Source organism: Pimephales promelas, chromosome 5 (assembly GCF_988280905.1).
Source record: "Pimephales promelas chromosome 5, fPimPro1.hap1.1, whole genome shotgun sequence".
NCBI lineage: Eukaryota > Metazoa > Chordata > Actinopteri > Cypriniformes > Leuciscidae > Pimephales > Pimephales promelas.
Genome location: NC_142773.1, coordinates 19,465,648 through 19,483,102, shown reverse-complemented (window position 1 = coordinate 19,483,102; position 17,455 = coordinate 19,465,648). Strand labels below are relative to the sequence as shown.

Here is a 17,455-nt window from a genome sequence, read left to right as displayed (position 1 = left end):
CAGAAATAGTTTCTAAATCCTACAAATTTCTTCACTAAAAGCCATGATTTTGTCTTTTTAAAGGACAAGTTCGGTATTTTACGATTAAAGCCCTGTTTTAAGATCGTCCCTGATGAAATAGAATAGTTAAGATTGTTTTTTAGTCAAATGCTCCTGTCACGAGAATTTTTGGATTCTGTGTTAGCACCCCTCCACCTTTATAATGAAAGCATAGTGCACTCGAACAATCATTCATTAAAACGCATAAAACTTTAGTTTTCAAAGACGTGAAACTCACCGAGTGGTCTGGGGTGTTCACTGATATGCTCACACCAAAATCGCTGCAAAATATGCTTTCCAACAGGTTTTATCGTAGTCCATTTTCTTCCTGTTTTTGGTCGAACTTTCTGAAATCAGTTAGCAGTCAAGTTAGCAGCAGTTGGTCTCGATCTAATTACTGTAATATTTTTTAAAATTATATTAGATGCAAGAAGTACCCAACAGAGTCACACCACATGCTGAAAATTAGCAGCAGATGCATAATCAACATTTATTGCTATGATCAATCATACTTAAAAACAACCTTCCCACTTTTTGTCTTTTTTTGATGTACCACAAATACAACTGTCCAGCACTGAATTTCAGGCAGTATAAAACAGGTGTTGATACACAGCCCCCATTATCTCCCACATCAGTGCTTGTTAGTTAGCATGTCTGAATGATTTCTAAAACAGGGCTTGAAGTCCTATCATAGAGTCGTTTCTCCAGTGTCGTCTCCTCCAGCGGATGTTAAGTGATCTCAGTGTTTTGCAAGAGGCGAAGGCCAGGCACAGTGAATCAGGCAGCATGGCACTCATCCCTAGTAGGGCACTGTCCTTTTAGGTTTACACTCACAAACTCCAGAGAAATAAAACGTTTGCCATTATAGATCTCTCCAAATTCGCTTAGAAATATAATTCTTTTTTTTTTTGTACAACAGTTCTATGTTAAAACAACTCAACACTGTAGCTAAAATACTGCACTATAGTAAAATATCCCCAGCCTCATTGGTAAATAACATGACCTAAACGAATTCTGTCTTCCTGCTTGGGCCATCTTCACGAGACTTTATAATTAAGATGATAATTCAGGTAAACGTGACTGTACCACACAAAGGCATGTTGTTTATCTTTTCGGAAAACGGTGGCAGTTTCCAGCCATTAGTTCATGTCACAGTGGCAGAACTATTCGGTCCCGCTCTGATAGCTCAGCCAAATGGCTGACTGGAAAACATTCGTCCGCATGTTGATGATTTGTCTTCATCTCCTTCTGTGAGTGTTTTCAGGTGATGAGGTGTTTGGATGATTATAAAAACACAAGCCAGAAGTCTTCAATAGTAAAAATGTCTCATGCTGACTCTTTTCATGACGTCCCTTTTGTTTTTCCTTTTAAAAACAGATCAATTTCAGGTTATCCTCCTTGGAAATGTCCTCTTCCGTGGGAAAATGAACTCGGTAATCTAGACGAGGAGAAACAAGTGACACTTTTACACAGTGATGAACATGATGGGAGTGAATGTAAAATCTCCTAATGAGAACTGAGCAGTTCCAGTGAGTGATTATGTGTCGTGAGTTTATACCCGTCACACACTCTCCGGATGAAAAACTAGCGGCCTCCACTTGCGTTCACTAGACCATGGAAATCCTCCCAAGCTCTAAAAGATCACACACACAACATAAATTATAGCTGTGCTACCTTTACTGCCATGACTACCATACCGCCATTTCTTTTTTTCCAAGATGGTCGTTTAAATGACGTAAAAAAAAAGCTGTTGCTGAATATTTAAACCTAGTGGGTTTGGTGACTTGTCGCAAATCCAATGATGCTGGTACTGACGATTCTCACATTTTAGTATTGGTACGGCTTGCTTGGAAACTCAACCGAGGTGGTGCTAAAAAAGTAGCAGGTATTAGGTACTGTACACCGTGGAAAACTACACCGCCGTACTATGCAGTGGAAAAGCCCAACACGTTCTCATCCCAGGGCATCATATAGTGGCACTTTTGAAATTTTGTCTAAATCCAACGCACATGGCACCCTTTAGCGTCAATATAACACGTACAGAGCTTTGTTTGGTTATGGTAGGTTTAGTTCTGGGGTAGGTTTAGGGTTAGACCACTAGGAGGCGCCTTCTGGTCCATATCTGCGTCTGATATTGACGCTAAAGGGTGCCATGTGCGTTGGATGTATACGAAATGTCAAAAGCGTCAGTATATGACGCCTTGGGATGAGAATGGGCTGAAAAGCCCCACTCTCCCCATATAACTCTATATTTATTGTAATTGAGAGACTTATAACAGTTTTTACAATTTAATAGTTTATCCATATACACTAACATTCAATAGTTTGTGGTTGATAAGATTTTTTTAATGCTTTTGAAAAAAGTATTATGCTCATCAAGGCTGTATTATATATATATATATATATATATATATACATATATAAACAGTAATATTTTGAAATATTATTTAAATTTAAAATAACTGTATTCTATTTTAATATATTTTAAATGTAAAATGTTTTAACTGTCATTTATTCCTGTGATGGCAAAGCTGAATTTTCAGCATCATTACTCGTCTTCAGTGTCACATGATCTTTCAGAAATCATTCTAACATGATGATTCGATACTCAAGAAGCATTTCTTCTTATTGTTATCAATGTTTAAAACAGTGCTTTATTATATTTTTTTCCACAAAAACTATAATAAAGAAATGTTTTTCTGGATTCTTTGATGAATATAATTTTTAAAAGAACAGCATTTATTTAAAGGGATACTCCACTTCTTTTGGAAATAGGCCTGTAAACAGAGTTAAACAGTTGAGTTTCACCGTTTTCGAATCTATTCAGCCGATTTTCTGATATTTAGAAGAATATCAGTAACCAGACAGTTTCTGGTCCCATTGACTTTCATATATTTTTTCCTACTATGGAAGTCAATGAGACCAGAAACTGTCTGGTTACTGATATTCTTCTAAATCAGAAAAACGTCTGAATGGATTCGAAAATGGTAAAACTCAACTGTTTTAACTCCGGGAGAGCTGTAAAATGAGCCCATTTCCAAAAAAAAAGTGGAGTATCTCTTTAAAATAGAAATCTTTGGTTTTTCGTTACTGTGGCTTGTTAACCAATTTATCCTTGGTGAATAAAAGCATTACATAAAAAAAAAAAAAAAACAATACAAAAAGTCTGAGCCCACATTTTTAAACTGAAGAGTATAATGTGTGTGTGACTCACTTGATGCTGTCAGTGTGTGTTTTGTACTCCATAATGGTATTAGGAGGAAGGTTGAGGACTCTGCGTAAAGTGTCTCTAATGCGAGCAGTGGTGGCCTGGTCACTAGCTGTCTTATTCCAGATAGAAATGATATCCTCCTTCAAACCAAAACACAGATATTTATTCAATACAGAACATTGCTATTATGATGTGTTTACTGGCGCGAGGACAACCTGTCACTCATGTGAGATGCACAGCAATAGCAAACCACAATGATCCAAGCATACAATCAATTCCCTTCCTACAAAGTAAACTGCAGTACCTGGAAGCGAACGGACACAACGGCCCCACAGATCTCCTCGCCCACCATGAACTGCTCACCCAGCATGGCCAAAATCAGATTCTCCCAGCAGCGTGACGCCAGGCCTTTACGTAGCCGAATGATCCATTTACCTCCACTCTTATTGGCGTCATCCTATATAATACAATAGAAATTCTATTACCTGTCAATAGAAAAGCGGCTTGCGTGCATGTAATCTGACCAAACTCACCTCCCACATGGGTTTGATTCCTTCCTTAAACAAATGGAAATCACTGTGACCAGTCATATCACTCGGTCGGATCATGTGACTATAAAAACGCCAGAACTGCTCCACCTATAAACACAAAACAGCTGTTGAACTGTCAGTCATGTGACCTACAGTAAGGCAGTCTAACTTCAACCCCCACTGTGCCTGACCGTGTCTGAATGTTCATGTGAGTTTTCATGCATGTTACCGAAGCAAAGCTGCCGATCTGTTTAATGTTCTGTTCGTAGCTCTGTGTGCTGGCCGGCCGTCCTGGTGTGCGGCGAGAATACCAGAACGAGTAGTTGTACTGAAGAGGGTGTTCGCCGGCCCCAGGGACCACCGCCTGCAGAAGTAGAGCACAGTTATCTACTGTTAATTCCTGCTCTGTCTCTCTGCCATCCATCTACAAACCTTTCTCTTGGTAGTGTTTGAGTCTTTCTCCTCTTCGTCATTTTTTTCCTTCTCCCCGTCTTTGGGTGAGCAGTTGTCCTGGTCGTGATCTCCACTGTCATCATCTTTCAGGCTTAAATGGAGACAAAACTCTCGATTTCACTCAACCACACTGTTATTTAATACTGTGGCTTCAATCAGAGCAATAATACATATTCAATCAGGAACTAAAGCACATGCAGTGGCTTCCAACTGAAAAAAGACAACTTAAAACTATATATATATATATATATATATATATATATATATATATATATATATATATACACACACACACTCTTTTTATTTCTATTTATGTACAGTAGTCAACATTTGAAGAGATATAAAAAAGTTCATCAACTTGTCCTAAGACAAGAACGGATATTGTTCAAAATGCATGCCAACATAGCAACAAGGTTTTGCACTTTAAATGTTGACTACTTTATAACAATCACATTTACATTGTACACTTTTTAAAAAGTCACGTTACCATTTACGTTTTTTTTTTTTTTAAGAAACATGATAATATACCGGTAAGTTGCATGAATTTGAGTGCCATGGTACTGGCACTGTACATTTTGTAACAGTGGCAGTACATTTGGGCACTGTACATCTGTGTCCTTTATAATATCCACTGTTCTTTCCTGAGGATGTATAATCGTCATCTTTATTACACAGTGGCCATGTCTGAGTTTACAGAAACAGACTAAACTATATCTTATTTGAATCTGTGCTTATAATGCTCAGTGGTTGAGCATGAAAAGTTTGCATACATATTAAAGTAAGCTGGTTTTGTAACAAATGATTATCTACTGTAGTAGTTTTGTGTCCACGAGGAGTGTATCGCTTATGCAGAACGCCTCGCATGTTTAGAAGTAGCCTACAGCCCCACATGTCATTCCAGCAGGCTGAAGAGTTTGAGCCCGGGTCGCAGAGCACCTGCCCCCGCTGCTCACACACACACGCCTAACCCGGTGATCCGTCCTCGGCCTGGAGGCCCTGTCTGTGCACGCAGAACTGCCCCTATAAGAGGACATTTTCTTGCAGCATTCACCGCGTGCATTAAAACACAATCGTCCTCGCCACAAAAAACGTAGGAGTCCAATCATGCAACTAAACAGTGACCTCCCAGCCCATGCCAAAGCTTCTAGACACACCTCTTTTCCCCCTCTCCCCTTTCTCTCTCTCTCTCTCCGTGTTAAAGAGACGCTTGAAACGCATGCGTTTGCATTCACGCACAACTAACCCCCGCAAACGTGCAGCGTTGTTTTTATTACTCACGCGTCAAATTTGTTGTTCATTATTTTCTAGGTGAGTGTCTATATCCGCTCTCGCGCCGACGGCAGCCCCGTCAATTCCGCAGCAACGGCGGCGCGTGCTAGTGGTGGTGGCGGGCGCGCGCATAGTACCGTGGTGGGTGACGCGCACGCTGTTCACTCGTGAATATCAGAATTTTGTTGCAGAGTGGGACTGTGAATCTGTCATCTTACAGATTAAACTAATAAACATGTTGGTGGATAGTAAATGTAAAAAAAAACCAACAACAAAAAACAAAGCTAAAGGTTGGCTAAAGGTTATCCATGAATTAGTAAATGAAGCATTTTCCTCACAATGACAGTAGGCCTACATATTAAAAAAAGTAAAATCTTTTTTTGTTTATATATAAAATATATATTTAAATTGAACATCTATCTATCTATCTATCTATCTATCTATCTATCTATCTATCTATCTATCTATCTATAAAGAATTTAATAATGGTCTAGCATTGCGGATCATTGGTGAATAAATACTAAATTATCTTTTTACATAAAATATGAATAAAAATTAGTTGTTTATACAAGAAAGTTGTATAGCCATCTCATTTATATGCAAGCAAAATAATTATATTTGTTTTAAGAATGATTTGTAAAGCGTTCAAATAAAGTAGGATTCAAGTATTTAAATTCAAAATAATTTAATGAATATTTCTATACATATGATAGACACGCACAGGAAGAGGAAAGGGTCACAACAGTATTTGAGTCACATAGCAAATCATTGTGCAGCGTGTTCCAAGGCTGGATCAGGGCGGCAGTGACGGTGTAAGTTCGTCACTAACAGGCCAGCAGACCCTCACTCACTCACTCACAAAACTCACTCACTCACTCACACACACACACACACACACACACACACACACACAATTAGCGCTCACAGAGGCCGACAGGCAGCGCCTGTGTGAGGGGCTCCAACTCTGCGGCAAACTTCAAATGGAGCTGGAGCTTCAGTAAAGCCGCACACCCTTTATTCAATCAATGTCTACCCTTTTGCCAATAATACCGCCATATTTATTCATCCTCTGCATCCTTGTTTTTCTAATGATCCCTGGTTATTTTTGCTTTTCTCTCTTTCTGATCAATCTATCACAGTTACCTTAAATATCAAGTAATAAAAATTTTAGCTGGAAATCCAACAAAGAGTTTATACTCAATCACATGGTAAAACCTGTTTTTAAATAATCTAGTAAACGAAACACTCAAAAATCAAAGGTACTTCTAATTTGATTATTTTCACTTTTGCTTTGGACAAAAACCTAAAGATAAGATCATTAATTATAAATCTGTGGGTATCAGTACATATTTAAAGTATATCACAATAAAAACAAAAGATATTACAATAATTATATTGTATTATTATAATTCTGGCCACCACCAAAACCGTCATACACATCAGCGAATGCTATATTAATAGGCCAAGAATCCTTGCGACCATTGTGTGTAATCCCTACATGTTATATACCATGATTTATCCACTGCCGATGGCTTTTGCTAGTTGTTTGAGGTGAGTGATGTGCGCCAGTGGCTCCCATCAGAGATCAGCCCAGTGGACGAGACCATGCTCGGGCTTCATGCCACACACACTCTCGTGAGATTTCATCCCAACATGGGCATCTGATCCACTTCCCCAGACTGTCATCTCATCACAGAGATACAGGAGACCTGTGAGATGAAAGAGAAAGAGAGAACAGGGATATTACAAAACTAATGGTACATTAGCTTTCATGAAACTACTTGTGGAGAGAAGTGGAAGTAAAACAAAAAACAGAACTATCAATTAAAGAAACAGTACACACAATAAAGGTAATTTAGTTATTTAGAAGGCTGGGGGGTAAACATGTATAAATACATGTTAATATTATTCATATAATAATACATTACAACTAAACATATGAAAAAAAAATGTATGTATATCTCAAGTGAAGGTTCAACCAAAGTGGGTTTTATTTATTTTTTCAAATTGAGGAACCATTGTTTCCAAGTAAATTCTAAATGTTTTATGTAAGAAATAAAAGTGTAACTCTAGTTTAAAATAATTGTCATTCATAAATGTTATTCATGATGATCTTCTGCAAAATTATTGCTAATGCATGATATACTGATTTATAGTTTGTACTATACAAGCTCATGGCTTGAATGTCATCTGAACATGAGTGTTAAATGAACTGAAATATTGTCACCTCCTGCACCGCATGGCCCAGAAGCTCTTCACTCTGCATTGCTTTCCTGAGGAGGATGACAACATTAGTACTTCACTAAATCAGAGCCAAAGATTTACATCTCAATGTAACCAGCAACAATTTCTAAACATAAAAAATATAAACAGTGTTTCTCAGAAATCACTTACTGCGCCTTTAAGGGACATGGTGGTTACAAAAATGATGCGTACTTGATGTGTTCAAGAAAAAGCATTGATTTTTTCACCAATCTCATATTATTATTTTTTTATTTCCCTGTCTCTTTCGAGGCTCTGTACTATAGAGTGTAGGTAGAGTGCTTACCGGTGTATCCTGCGTAGAAGAGTAAGCGTGAAGTGAGCGCTCAGTTCCGGCTGGTAGGTGGAGGGAATTACAACATACTCTCCCGGGAGAAGATGGCAAAACACACTGACCTCCTTAGAATGGGCATGAGGTACACAGCTAACCACAGGACACATGGAACCAGGGGTTAACAGGGAGCCAGAACCACCGGCAGGTACCTGGACAACAAAGACATAACTATTGAATGTTAGAGACCTACACCGACCTTACTAATACTAAATTACTATACTAAACCACTTATAATTGAAACTGAACACTTTTAAAGCAGTTTAGTCATATCATAAATGCCTCGAAACTTATTAGAAACGAATCTGACCTTATAAATATGAAAGCCGATGGCATGGAGGGCATTTTCAGGCCTGTTTTGGCGAAGAGTGACCCTTACGTTGTTACCTCCAGGGTCATAGGATACAGTAAGGGGTATAAGTGGGTTGTGTCCATGTGTGGCGAAGTTGCGACTTCCTCCAGCAGTAGAACCAACAGACCAAGAGCCATGAGAGCTGATGGTTTCCCACTCGCCCTCTGAACAGTGCTGAAGAGGAGGAGGAGCTGATTTCATCACACTGGAGAGAAAAACACAGACATGATAAACCAATAGGAAGGCTTTACTGCATCAAATTGCATATGTAGATTCAGTGTGCATATGATCACTAATAATTGGTGTTATTTTTATACAGTACATTTACAGAGTACTTTTCAAAAGTTTGGAGTCAGTAAGATTTTTTTAGAAAGAAATTAAATTTGTTATTCAGCAAGGATGCATTAAATTGATCATTAGAGACGAATAAATGATGTTCTTTTGAATATTCTAAACAAAGAATCCTGAAAACAAGAAAAATCACGGCACAAAAAACATTAAGCAGCACAACTGTTTTCAACATTGATAATAATAAGAAATATTTCTTAAACACCAAATCAGCATATTAGAATGATTTCTGAAGGATCATGTGACACTGAATACTGGAATAAAAAATTGCAGAAAATTCAGCAGGAAAAAATTTCATCCTATCAGAGATTTCTTTTAAAACATTAATCTTAACTCTTTCCCCGCCAAACACGGAATTTTCCGTGTTTAATGAAAAAACGCATCTGCGCCAAACACGGAATTTTCCGGGTATCCGTGTTTTAGGTGGTATACGGTAAGGAAGACCCGCGCGCATGTCCTGAATGATTGCGCAACTCTTTGATCAGAGAAACAGATTGCAATCGTCTCAAACAGTGGAGTAGTGAGAATGTATCAGACAGACAATGCAGAGGTATATGGCTGAAGTACTGGAGGTTAATGGACTCGGAGTCCGATCACTCTTTATTTGATAATTCTGAATCTGATCGGGACGAAGTAGTCAGTGAGAGAGATGCACATGTTCATGCTAGCCATGGACGTGCCGCAGATAGATCGTATAATATTATGACACTATAATATTTATGTGTGTGTGCAGGCATTTATGTGTGGCTGTCTAAATATGAAGGTGTAATTGTCAAATTATTTCTCTCTTTGTGCACATTTACCACATTGTAATATGTATTTGTGTGTGTGTGTGTGTGTGTCTAGGCCTGTTTATTGTAATTCCAATTATTCATTATTCACAGGTAGAACACAGAGAGGCAGAGGCAGAAGTTTTATTGCAAAAGTTACATTTCCCTTACATCCTGGGAAATTTGATATATTTTACATTTATTTTATGTTTTTAATTTATTTTGGAAAATTTTATATATGAAGGAAACAACATCTGAATGTATTCTGCTTTTAAATGCACTTGTTTGATAAAAATACCTTTTTCTCAGTTTTTTGTCCAAAATGTTGTGTTTTTGACAAAACCTACCTCTGTTCAAGAGGCAATAAAAAAAGAACAGATGAAGATAAAATAAAAACGTTTTTTTTTGCCTAAAAGCAGAGGCTCAGATCTTTATTTTTATATATATCATCTTCATATATTCATGGAAGAAAATATTCAGCGGGGGCATTCAAATTTAGCGAAAATCGTCAAAAACCCTGGCGGTGGCTGGCAACTTTTTTTTAAAACGCTGGCGGGGAAAGAGTTAATGACCCCAATCTTTTGAACTGTACAAGGAGTTCAATCCAGTAAATATGTCTTTGTGCAGTTACCTGAGAGAGGTAGAGCAGGAAGAATGAACTCTCAAGAGGAAGCGGCCCTCGGCTCCCTGCAAGAAGGTACTGGGCACCAGCAGGTAAAAACCAGGATTCAGGAGAGTGTCTACAACCACTTCCCGATCATACGCATGTGTGTGTGACACAAGAGGAGGCTTGTTCAGTGTCCGCACCAGGTTAAAGTGTTTCTTCTCCACCTAAAACATATTATATATCACATATGACATAGTGTAATATGTTCAAACACTCCAAAAAAGTTTGTTTTGTGATTCTCTAACCTTCCACACATGTAGTGCAATGGCCTGGAGGTGTGGATGAGTGCCGCCCTCTGCTGGGGGTTCAGGGAGTCCGTACTGAAGCAAAGACAGCAACACTTCTCCTCGCTCACACACTTTCAACCAGAACTTAGGGTTGCGGATAAAAGTGCTGTTGTTACGGCAACCGCCTGCAGAGTGACCTTTGACCCAGCGACCTCTTATCTGGTGGCTGTGGGTTAGAATGCTTCCTACATGAAAGGAAATATAGTACCACACTAATATAAATGTCTTCAAACCCTTCAAATTATTCCCTTTATAAGACGGCAAAGATCTGGTGATGCAAATGCTCTCAAGAATGCAGAGCCAATACCTGTGTAGATGCTTTGGAGGTGTCCAGCAACACTGATGGGATAGCCCACCGTGACCTCGTCAAATTCCTGCTGGAATTCGGTCACGTCCATCCAGAATTCCCCCTCTGCTGTGCGGCGCAGTAAAGCCTGAGCGCAGGAGGCCTCCAGGGAAGCCCATCCTGATCCGCTGTAGAGAGACCGACAGAACCCGTCAGACAGAAGCAGCCTTTCAATATGGCCAACATATGTGTAAGATTGTTCCAAACAAATGTCCACCAATACGCTTGAAAGAAAAACCTAGGTTTTCTAGAGACAATCTAAGTAAATACTTTATATAATTTAACAACTCTAAAATAATTATTTCAAACATAATTATTCATTATCCACTAATTTTAAAGAAATAAAAAAATACATTTTAGTGGGAAAATATTGTTAATTCTCACTTTGTTCATAGGTTTGATAAGGTCAGGTTGCATTCAAGCAAAAGTTTAAATAGTTAAATGCATCCGAAGTTCAAATAGGATCTTAAAAATCTACATATTCATATGATCAGTACTGCTCTCCATTGGAAATCAATGCAGTTACTAATAAAAGTAAAATAGATGCAAATTTCTGAGAAGTTAATTAAGAGATATTAAATCAATCCACACAGATATTTACAATTCTAATAACAAATCTATTTATAACACATATGAAAAATAAGGTATTTAACAAACAAAATAAACATAAAAATGGAAAAGTATGACATTATTCAGCATTTTTTCCCTCCACACCTCTCCCTCCACAACCCGGCCCAGCTCCTCCTTCCCCAGGGGTTTCTTATCCTGATCAGCTCCACTTGTTCGCCTGTAGTCGTGGTCACATTTGTCCACTCCACCACACTCATGGCGTGGAACTGGCCAAGCTCTGGGACACCTGCAGAGAGAGAGAGAGAGAGAGAGAGAGAGAGAGAGAGAGAGAGAGACAAACCCATTACTAGAGCTAATACAGTACATTGTACCTGACTGAGCTGAGCAAAATGAGGCTCATGTACATTATACCTCCTTTTAATACACCTTATAATGTACCTGGCTCACAGATCATTTTTTCCATTGTTATTGCATAAACAAATACTAAAATATTTCTCACCTCTTTTCTCATTGAAAAACAGCGAGGCATGCTATCAAAAATACTTCTAAGTGAAAATCTTCCATAAGGAAGAAGCACCTTCCTCTAAATATATCCTGTGGTAATTTGTGAAAGATTTTCTGCCAATTGTAAAATTGCCAGCAAAAAAATTCAAGGTATGAAATATTATATATAGAATATATAATTAAAATAAACTATTAAAAAATGTAGAAATGTTGCCTTGGTATCTACTTGAAATAAAATAAGCTTAATATGAATTACTAAATTTAAAGAATTTTATTTTTAAATGAACAAAAATTAAGAAAAATGACAAAAACACAGCAAAATTACTAAAACTTAAACTAACATTAAAATGATAACCGAAAATATAAAAAATAAAATATTTTTAAATACTATAATTCTATATTACAGTAATACTTAAACAACACTGCCAGGCAGTGTCAACTGACACGTAAAGTCACATTTATTTATATAGTATATATCAAAGCACACAATATCATTAATATCAAAGCAGCTTCACGATAATAACAGGAAAATTACAGTGTTAATGTTGCAGAATTCATCAATACAGTGTGTATATATATATATATATATATATATATACACACATACATATATATATATATATATATATATACATACATACATACATATACTGTATATATATATATACACACACACACACACACACACACACACATATATATATATATATATACATACATCCATACACACACACACACACACACACACACACACACACACACATATATATATATATATATATATATATATATATATATATTATACACATACATACATACATACATTTTAATCATTTATTAAATTAATTAAATTTCAGCTGCAATGAAACTCTACAAAAGGCAATAGCATCATTATTCAGCCTCATTTAGTTCAATGTTGTTTCAGGTCGGTTCAACAACTGTCAGTTGCAAGTTAGTGTCAATATCCAGCTCAATTAAATTCAAATTCAGTGGTTACTTTTCTCCCTCACCCATGGAGGCGCTGTGAACACAGCAGCTGATGGCACATCGCTCCTTCAGCTCCAGTGAGAGTTGAGATAGACTCGTCCTGTTAGCTGTGTGTTGAGTCTGGGTGTCGTTGGACTGTTGCGATGACTCCGCCCCTTTTAGACTCCATCGTACCGCAACGGTTCCGCTCAGGTCCACCACTGCCTCACATACTTGGCCTGCCCACAAACGCTCATATGAACCATGTAGCCTAGTATGAACAACAGTTGCCAACACTTCAATTATTATGACCTGGACTTAGTTCAAACATCAAATCAAAATGATATTTTATACTTCACAGACATCTTTGTACCAGCACATACTTGGCATATGCTTTCTCCAAAAGTGCTACCCAGAATGCCCTAGGGCTCTGGCATCGTGAGAAGCAGAGAGTGTCATTGATACAGGGCAGCCGGTCATCCACCCGTACCTCTATCCAGTGCCCGTTCCGCCAGAATCGAAACCGGAACTCACCATGATAAGCACAGTCGCCCCACAAAGGCTGTTCAGGTGGAAATACCTGATAACAAACACAAACACACATGAAAATACCCGTAGAGCACATTCAGTTGAAATTTGTGGACAACCCTCAGCAGTGTTGTCATAATGTTTTAGCATAAGTTTAATGTGTGAAATATGATGGAAGTTACATGCGATGTAACGCACAGGTTTGGAATATTTAATCTTGGATTATTTGTTTGTGTGCTGTGGAGAAGACGTGGATGAGCTGGTGTATATAAAATAACTGAATAATAGAGTGCAACAGTGCCCATCCAATTCTTTTAGCAGCCATGGCTCCGTAGGTATATTTTCCATCATTTTTCCCTTAAAGGGTTAGTTCACCCAAAAATGAAAATTATGTCATAATGACATGTCGTTCCAAGCCTGTAAGACTTTTGTACCAGCACATGGCATAGGTTGTTTAACGTTTATAAGTTATCATTAAATATCAATTTCTTTATGGAGAAATCAAGAGAACATTAATGGGAATTTTACTTCTGAAACCCGACTCTTGCACTCTCTTACGGTAAAACGACTCACACATTAAACCTGGCAGTGTTCACCTTGTTCAGAAGATGCTGGTTCTTGAGTAACATGGAGCAGGCACAGAGCAACCAGCAGTCTCCCAGAATGCCTTGCTTTGGGTGGACCTGCACAGGGTCATCAGGGAAGAGTTGAGGCTGCTTGCAGATTTCCTGGGAAATATGCAAAGAAAGCCAGTTTCAGACAGTTTGTATTGTTATAGACCCAGTGAATTCACTTAAACAGTGCAGTATTTTTGACATATGCAGTATTTCCTATTAGAATAAAATATATGGGACATATCGAAGGGCTCATCTTCCATCTGATACAGTATAGGCAAAATTTAATTTTGTCAATATTTAGGAGTACTATACACACAGTACCCTGATGAAAAATAAGTTTATTCAAGTGCACTATTAGTTTACTTCTTTTAAACTAAAAATAAGAAATAATACTTTCAGTCTACTTTTTATGTACTTCTCAGAAATATACTTAAAATTGTACTTAAGTATATTTGACTTACTGACAGAAAGGTTTAAGTATATTTCGCCTGCTATACTTGTTACCCACATTCAAAATATTCATGAAGCTGGAATAAAGGTTTTTTTAAATGGAAAGAGATAAAGTACAGTTAAAGGTATATTTCAAGTATAAAAATGGGGAACACAGTGGTATAATTAGACTAAAAATATAATTTATATAAAATTAGTAAACTATGAGTATGATGCTATGTTCACTTAAAGAATACTTGCAGTATAAAACTACAGTTTAGCCTACTTACAAGTATTTGGCTAGTAAACTATCTGTATACACATAAGTTCACTAGTAGTATAGTTGCAGTACAAAAGAAAAACTTAGTTGTAAACTAGTTGTGTACTCAAAGTTTACTAATGTTACACTTTTTAAAGTATACTTTTATATACAAAAAATTAGTCCCAAGTAGTATTGAAACAGTACACTAACAAGTATACTTCTAGTACATTGAGATTAGTATACTATCTACATAAAGTATACTTGAACTTTACTTAAGTACACTAAATAAAATAAACTTGAAGAATACCTATTGTTTGTAAGTCTTAAAGCTAACCCACTAAAAGCCACAAAACTTTCATTTTGATGTCAAGGAGTTTTTAAAATAGTGATAAACGCCAACCTAAATGAAAATCAGTTCTTAAAAAAACAAAAAGTCTTCATCTGTGCTCATTGGAAATGCGTCTGTTTGCTATATTTGTGAAAGAGTGTTACCTGTGGGCGGAGCCATGTGACATCACTCAACAATTTGGAGAGAGGCGTGGTATAATCACAGAAGACTGAGGAATCATCAGCTGGAAAGTCAAGGTCCACAAACACTGACTGGTTCTCAGTCTCCGTTTCCATGGCAACCAGACAGACTTCACTCCTAATAGACGAAAAAGGCTAAAGTTAGAAGTAACCAGCACACCTGTGATAATCTGAGTACGATTTGCGTTTTAAAACTAAAAGTCTTCTAAAAGACTCCTTCAGTAAGAACATTATCATAGCTTCATTGCCTTTGCTTGTTCCTGCATAGACTACTGTATGTGTTAGTGTTAGTCAAAGAAGTAACGTTATATCAAAAAAGAAGGCAGTAACCTAAAAACGAATTTGTCCTGGTGAATGTTTTCCAGTTTAAATTTTAAGCTAACGTTACAGTGGCGTTAAAGGCGACTTTTAATGGGAATTTTGGCTTCCCAACACCGTTTTAGTGACACACTTGTTCAGATATCAAGCATCAAAGTAAGCAGCATTAATCATAATTCATCAAGACGTACCGTCATGTCAGCAGCTGTGTTGATATAACCCGTTAGTCATGCTACTGGCGGGTTTGAAGAGGCAAAGAAAATCATATAAAATTAAATTAAATCAACCTTGAAATCGTATGCCGTCACCCTGAGGTAGTTGAAACACACTCAATAGGTTCAAAGAAACAAAAACACTGCATCTGAACTGAACACCAAGGCATTTCATCCCATAACCGGAAGGACGCGCACGCCGTGGACAGCGTTGTCATCCGGGGCGGAGGCGGGAGCTGCAGCTGGCGCGCCACCTACTGGAGCTCATCTGAACAGCGCACCTTGCTTGGCTTTAGCGTTTTTTTCCCCCATTTCTTTCTATTTTAGCATTCTTATACGACTTATTTTTCATGGTAAATAAAAAAAGATACTGACAGACTATTAATATGAGATAATAAACAAAACAGTAAAAGAAAATAGTTATTTCTGATAATATATGATGAATAAAAGTAAGTAGGCCTAAAATGTAGGCCTATTGTATAGGAACTATAAATAAAGTTTTCTCTTTTAAACAAATAGGCTACAGTTTATTGGAGCCACAAAAAACAATATAGCGTATAATGGATACAAATATGCTGTAGCCTGCAATTTGAAAAAAAAAAATAAGGATGGTATGCTACCAAGCTTTTTGATATCATCAGCACAAATACAATTGAGTAAGCTGCAGATCCGTTTCCTCATGGAAAAAGGTTATGATAAATTATTAGTGCAAACTGAGCTCTGGAAGAGTGGTTAAACCCATTGATTTTAGGCTAATGAATCGGGTTATGACAATTAAATCATAAAACTTTAAAGCAGAACAACAGCATCAACCGTGAAAGTTCCTTTTAACTGTGACTTGGGCTACATGATGTGTACATAGGCTACTGTAGCTATATACATCAACATTTGTAACAATCTGCTGTCCATGTTCTGTTAAGCATTAACACATTGTTCTAACATAACATATTAATCACATATCTCTCTAATAGCCTTTCTTAATTTGTTCTTACCAAAATAATTATTCTAAAAATAGCTTCTGCCGTCAGTCTGAAGGTCTGGCTAAGTGAGGCTAGTCGCAATCAGGATTTTGTTGTGTGAGTTATGTCATTAAATAGGCTAAGCACTGATTGAAAAAAAAAAAAACCCATAACGTTTTATTCTTGTTAAAATTGATCTTTTCTCTGTTTGTTTCTCTTTTCCCCCTTCTCCCTTCACTCTGACAATGTGATGTAGGCTAATTTTAATCATATTATACACATTCTTTATAAAGTTCATAATGTAGCTAATTCTGGAGGATCGTTCATCTAATTCTGTCAATCAAGTTTTAAGGGAATATGCCTCTCTAAGACATTTCTCCGGCATCCCACCTCCCCATTGTTTTTGTGGAATTTCATGTGAAAGCAGCATAACTTAAAAACATGCAGTAGCCTATGCTTTATGGCACAAGCATGTTTTAGTTTTTTTTTATATATTATTCCGTATATCTGGACTACGAAAAAGGAGAATTGTCCGACTTGACAGTTTTTACACTCGTCCCCTTAGTCAGCATGCTATCCTTGTCTACATTCAAGAAGTGGTGTTTGGCATTTTAAACGAGCCTGCTACCTAGTATTTACCGTCGTCCATGGCAACACGTACGTATATCAGACCGTTATCCGGAGAAATGAGAATGTC

General features: G+C 37.3%; 2 protein-coding genes across 3 annotated transcripts; both read right to left on the bottom strand.

The window, feature by feature from the left end:
- Window positions 1–504: 504 nt before the first annotated feature.
- On the bottom strand, window positions 505–5,662 carry eif4e2 (eukaryotic translation initiation factor 4E family member 2). The gene is made up of 8 exons (XM_039694796.2): window positions 5,512–5,662; window positions 4,213–4,324; window positions 4,010–4,144; window positions 3,784–3,888; window positions 3,555–3,707; window positions 3,254–3,390; window positions 1,598–1,672; window positions 505–1,477 (listed from the first exon to the last, which is right to left on the bottom strand). Exons 1-7 carry the CDS (start codon window positions 5,529–5,531, stop codon window positions 1,624–1,626), a joined length of 711 nt encoding a protein of 236 aa, XP_039550730.1. The 5' UTR covers window positions 5,532–5,662; the 3' UTR covers window positions 505–1,477; window positions 1,598–1,623.
- capn10 (calpain 10) lies at window positions 4,212–16,009 on the bottom strand. Of its 2 annotated transcripts, XR_016168515.1 has the most exons (14): window positions 15,779–16,009; window positions 15,234–15,387; window positions 14,030–14,161; window positions 13,289–13,485; window positions 12,950–13,176; window positions 11,580–11,721; window positions 10,827–10,993; window positions 10,478–10,704; window positions 10,197–10,396; window positions 8,406–8,652; window positions 8,051–8,247; window positions 7,730–7,775; window positions 7,012–7,211; window positions 4,212–4,324 (listed from the first exon to the last, which is right to left on the bottom strand). XR_016168515.1 is itself a non-coding variant. In XM_039694795.2 (13 exons), the coding sequence occupies exons 2-13, from the start codon at window positions 15,363–15,365 to the stop codon at window positions 7,185–7,187; spliced, it is 1,941 nt and encodes a 646-aa protein (XP_039550729.2). In that variant the 5' UTR covers window positions 15,366–15,387; window positions 15,779–16,009; the 3' UTR covers window positions 6,550–7,184. The 2 variants fall into 2 exon arrangements, 1 of the variants encoding a protein (XP_039550729.2); XM_039694795.2 differs by lacking the exon at window positions 4,212–4,324 and having other exon boundaries at window positions 6,550–7,211.
- Between the last annotated feature and the right edge of the window lie 1,446 nt (window positions 16,010–17,455).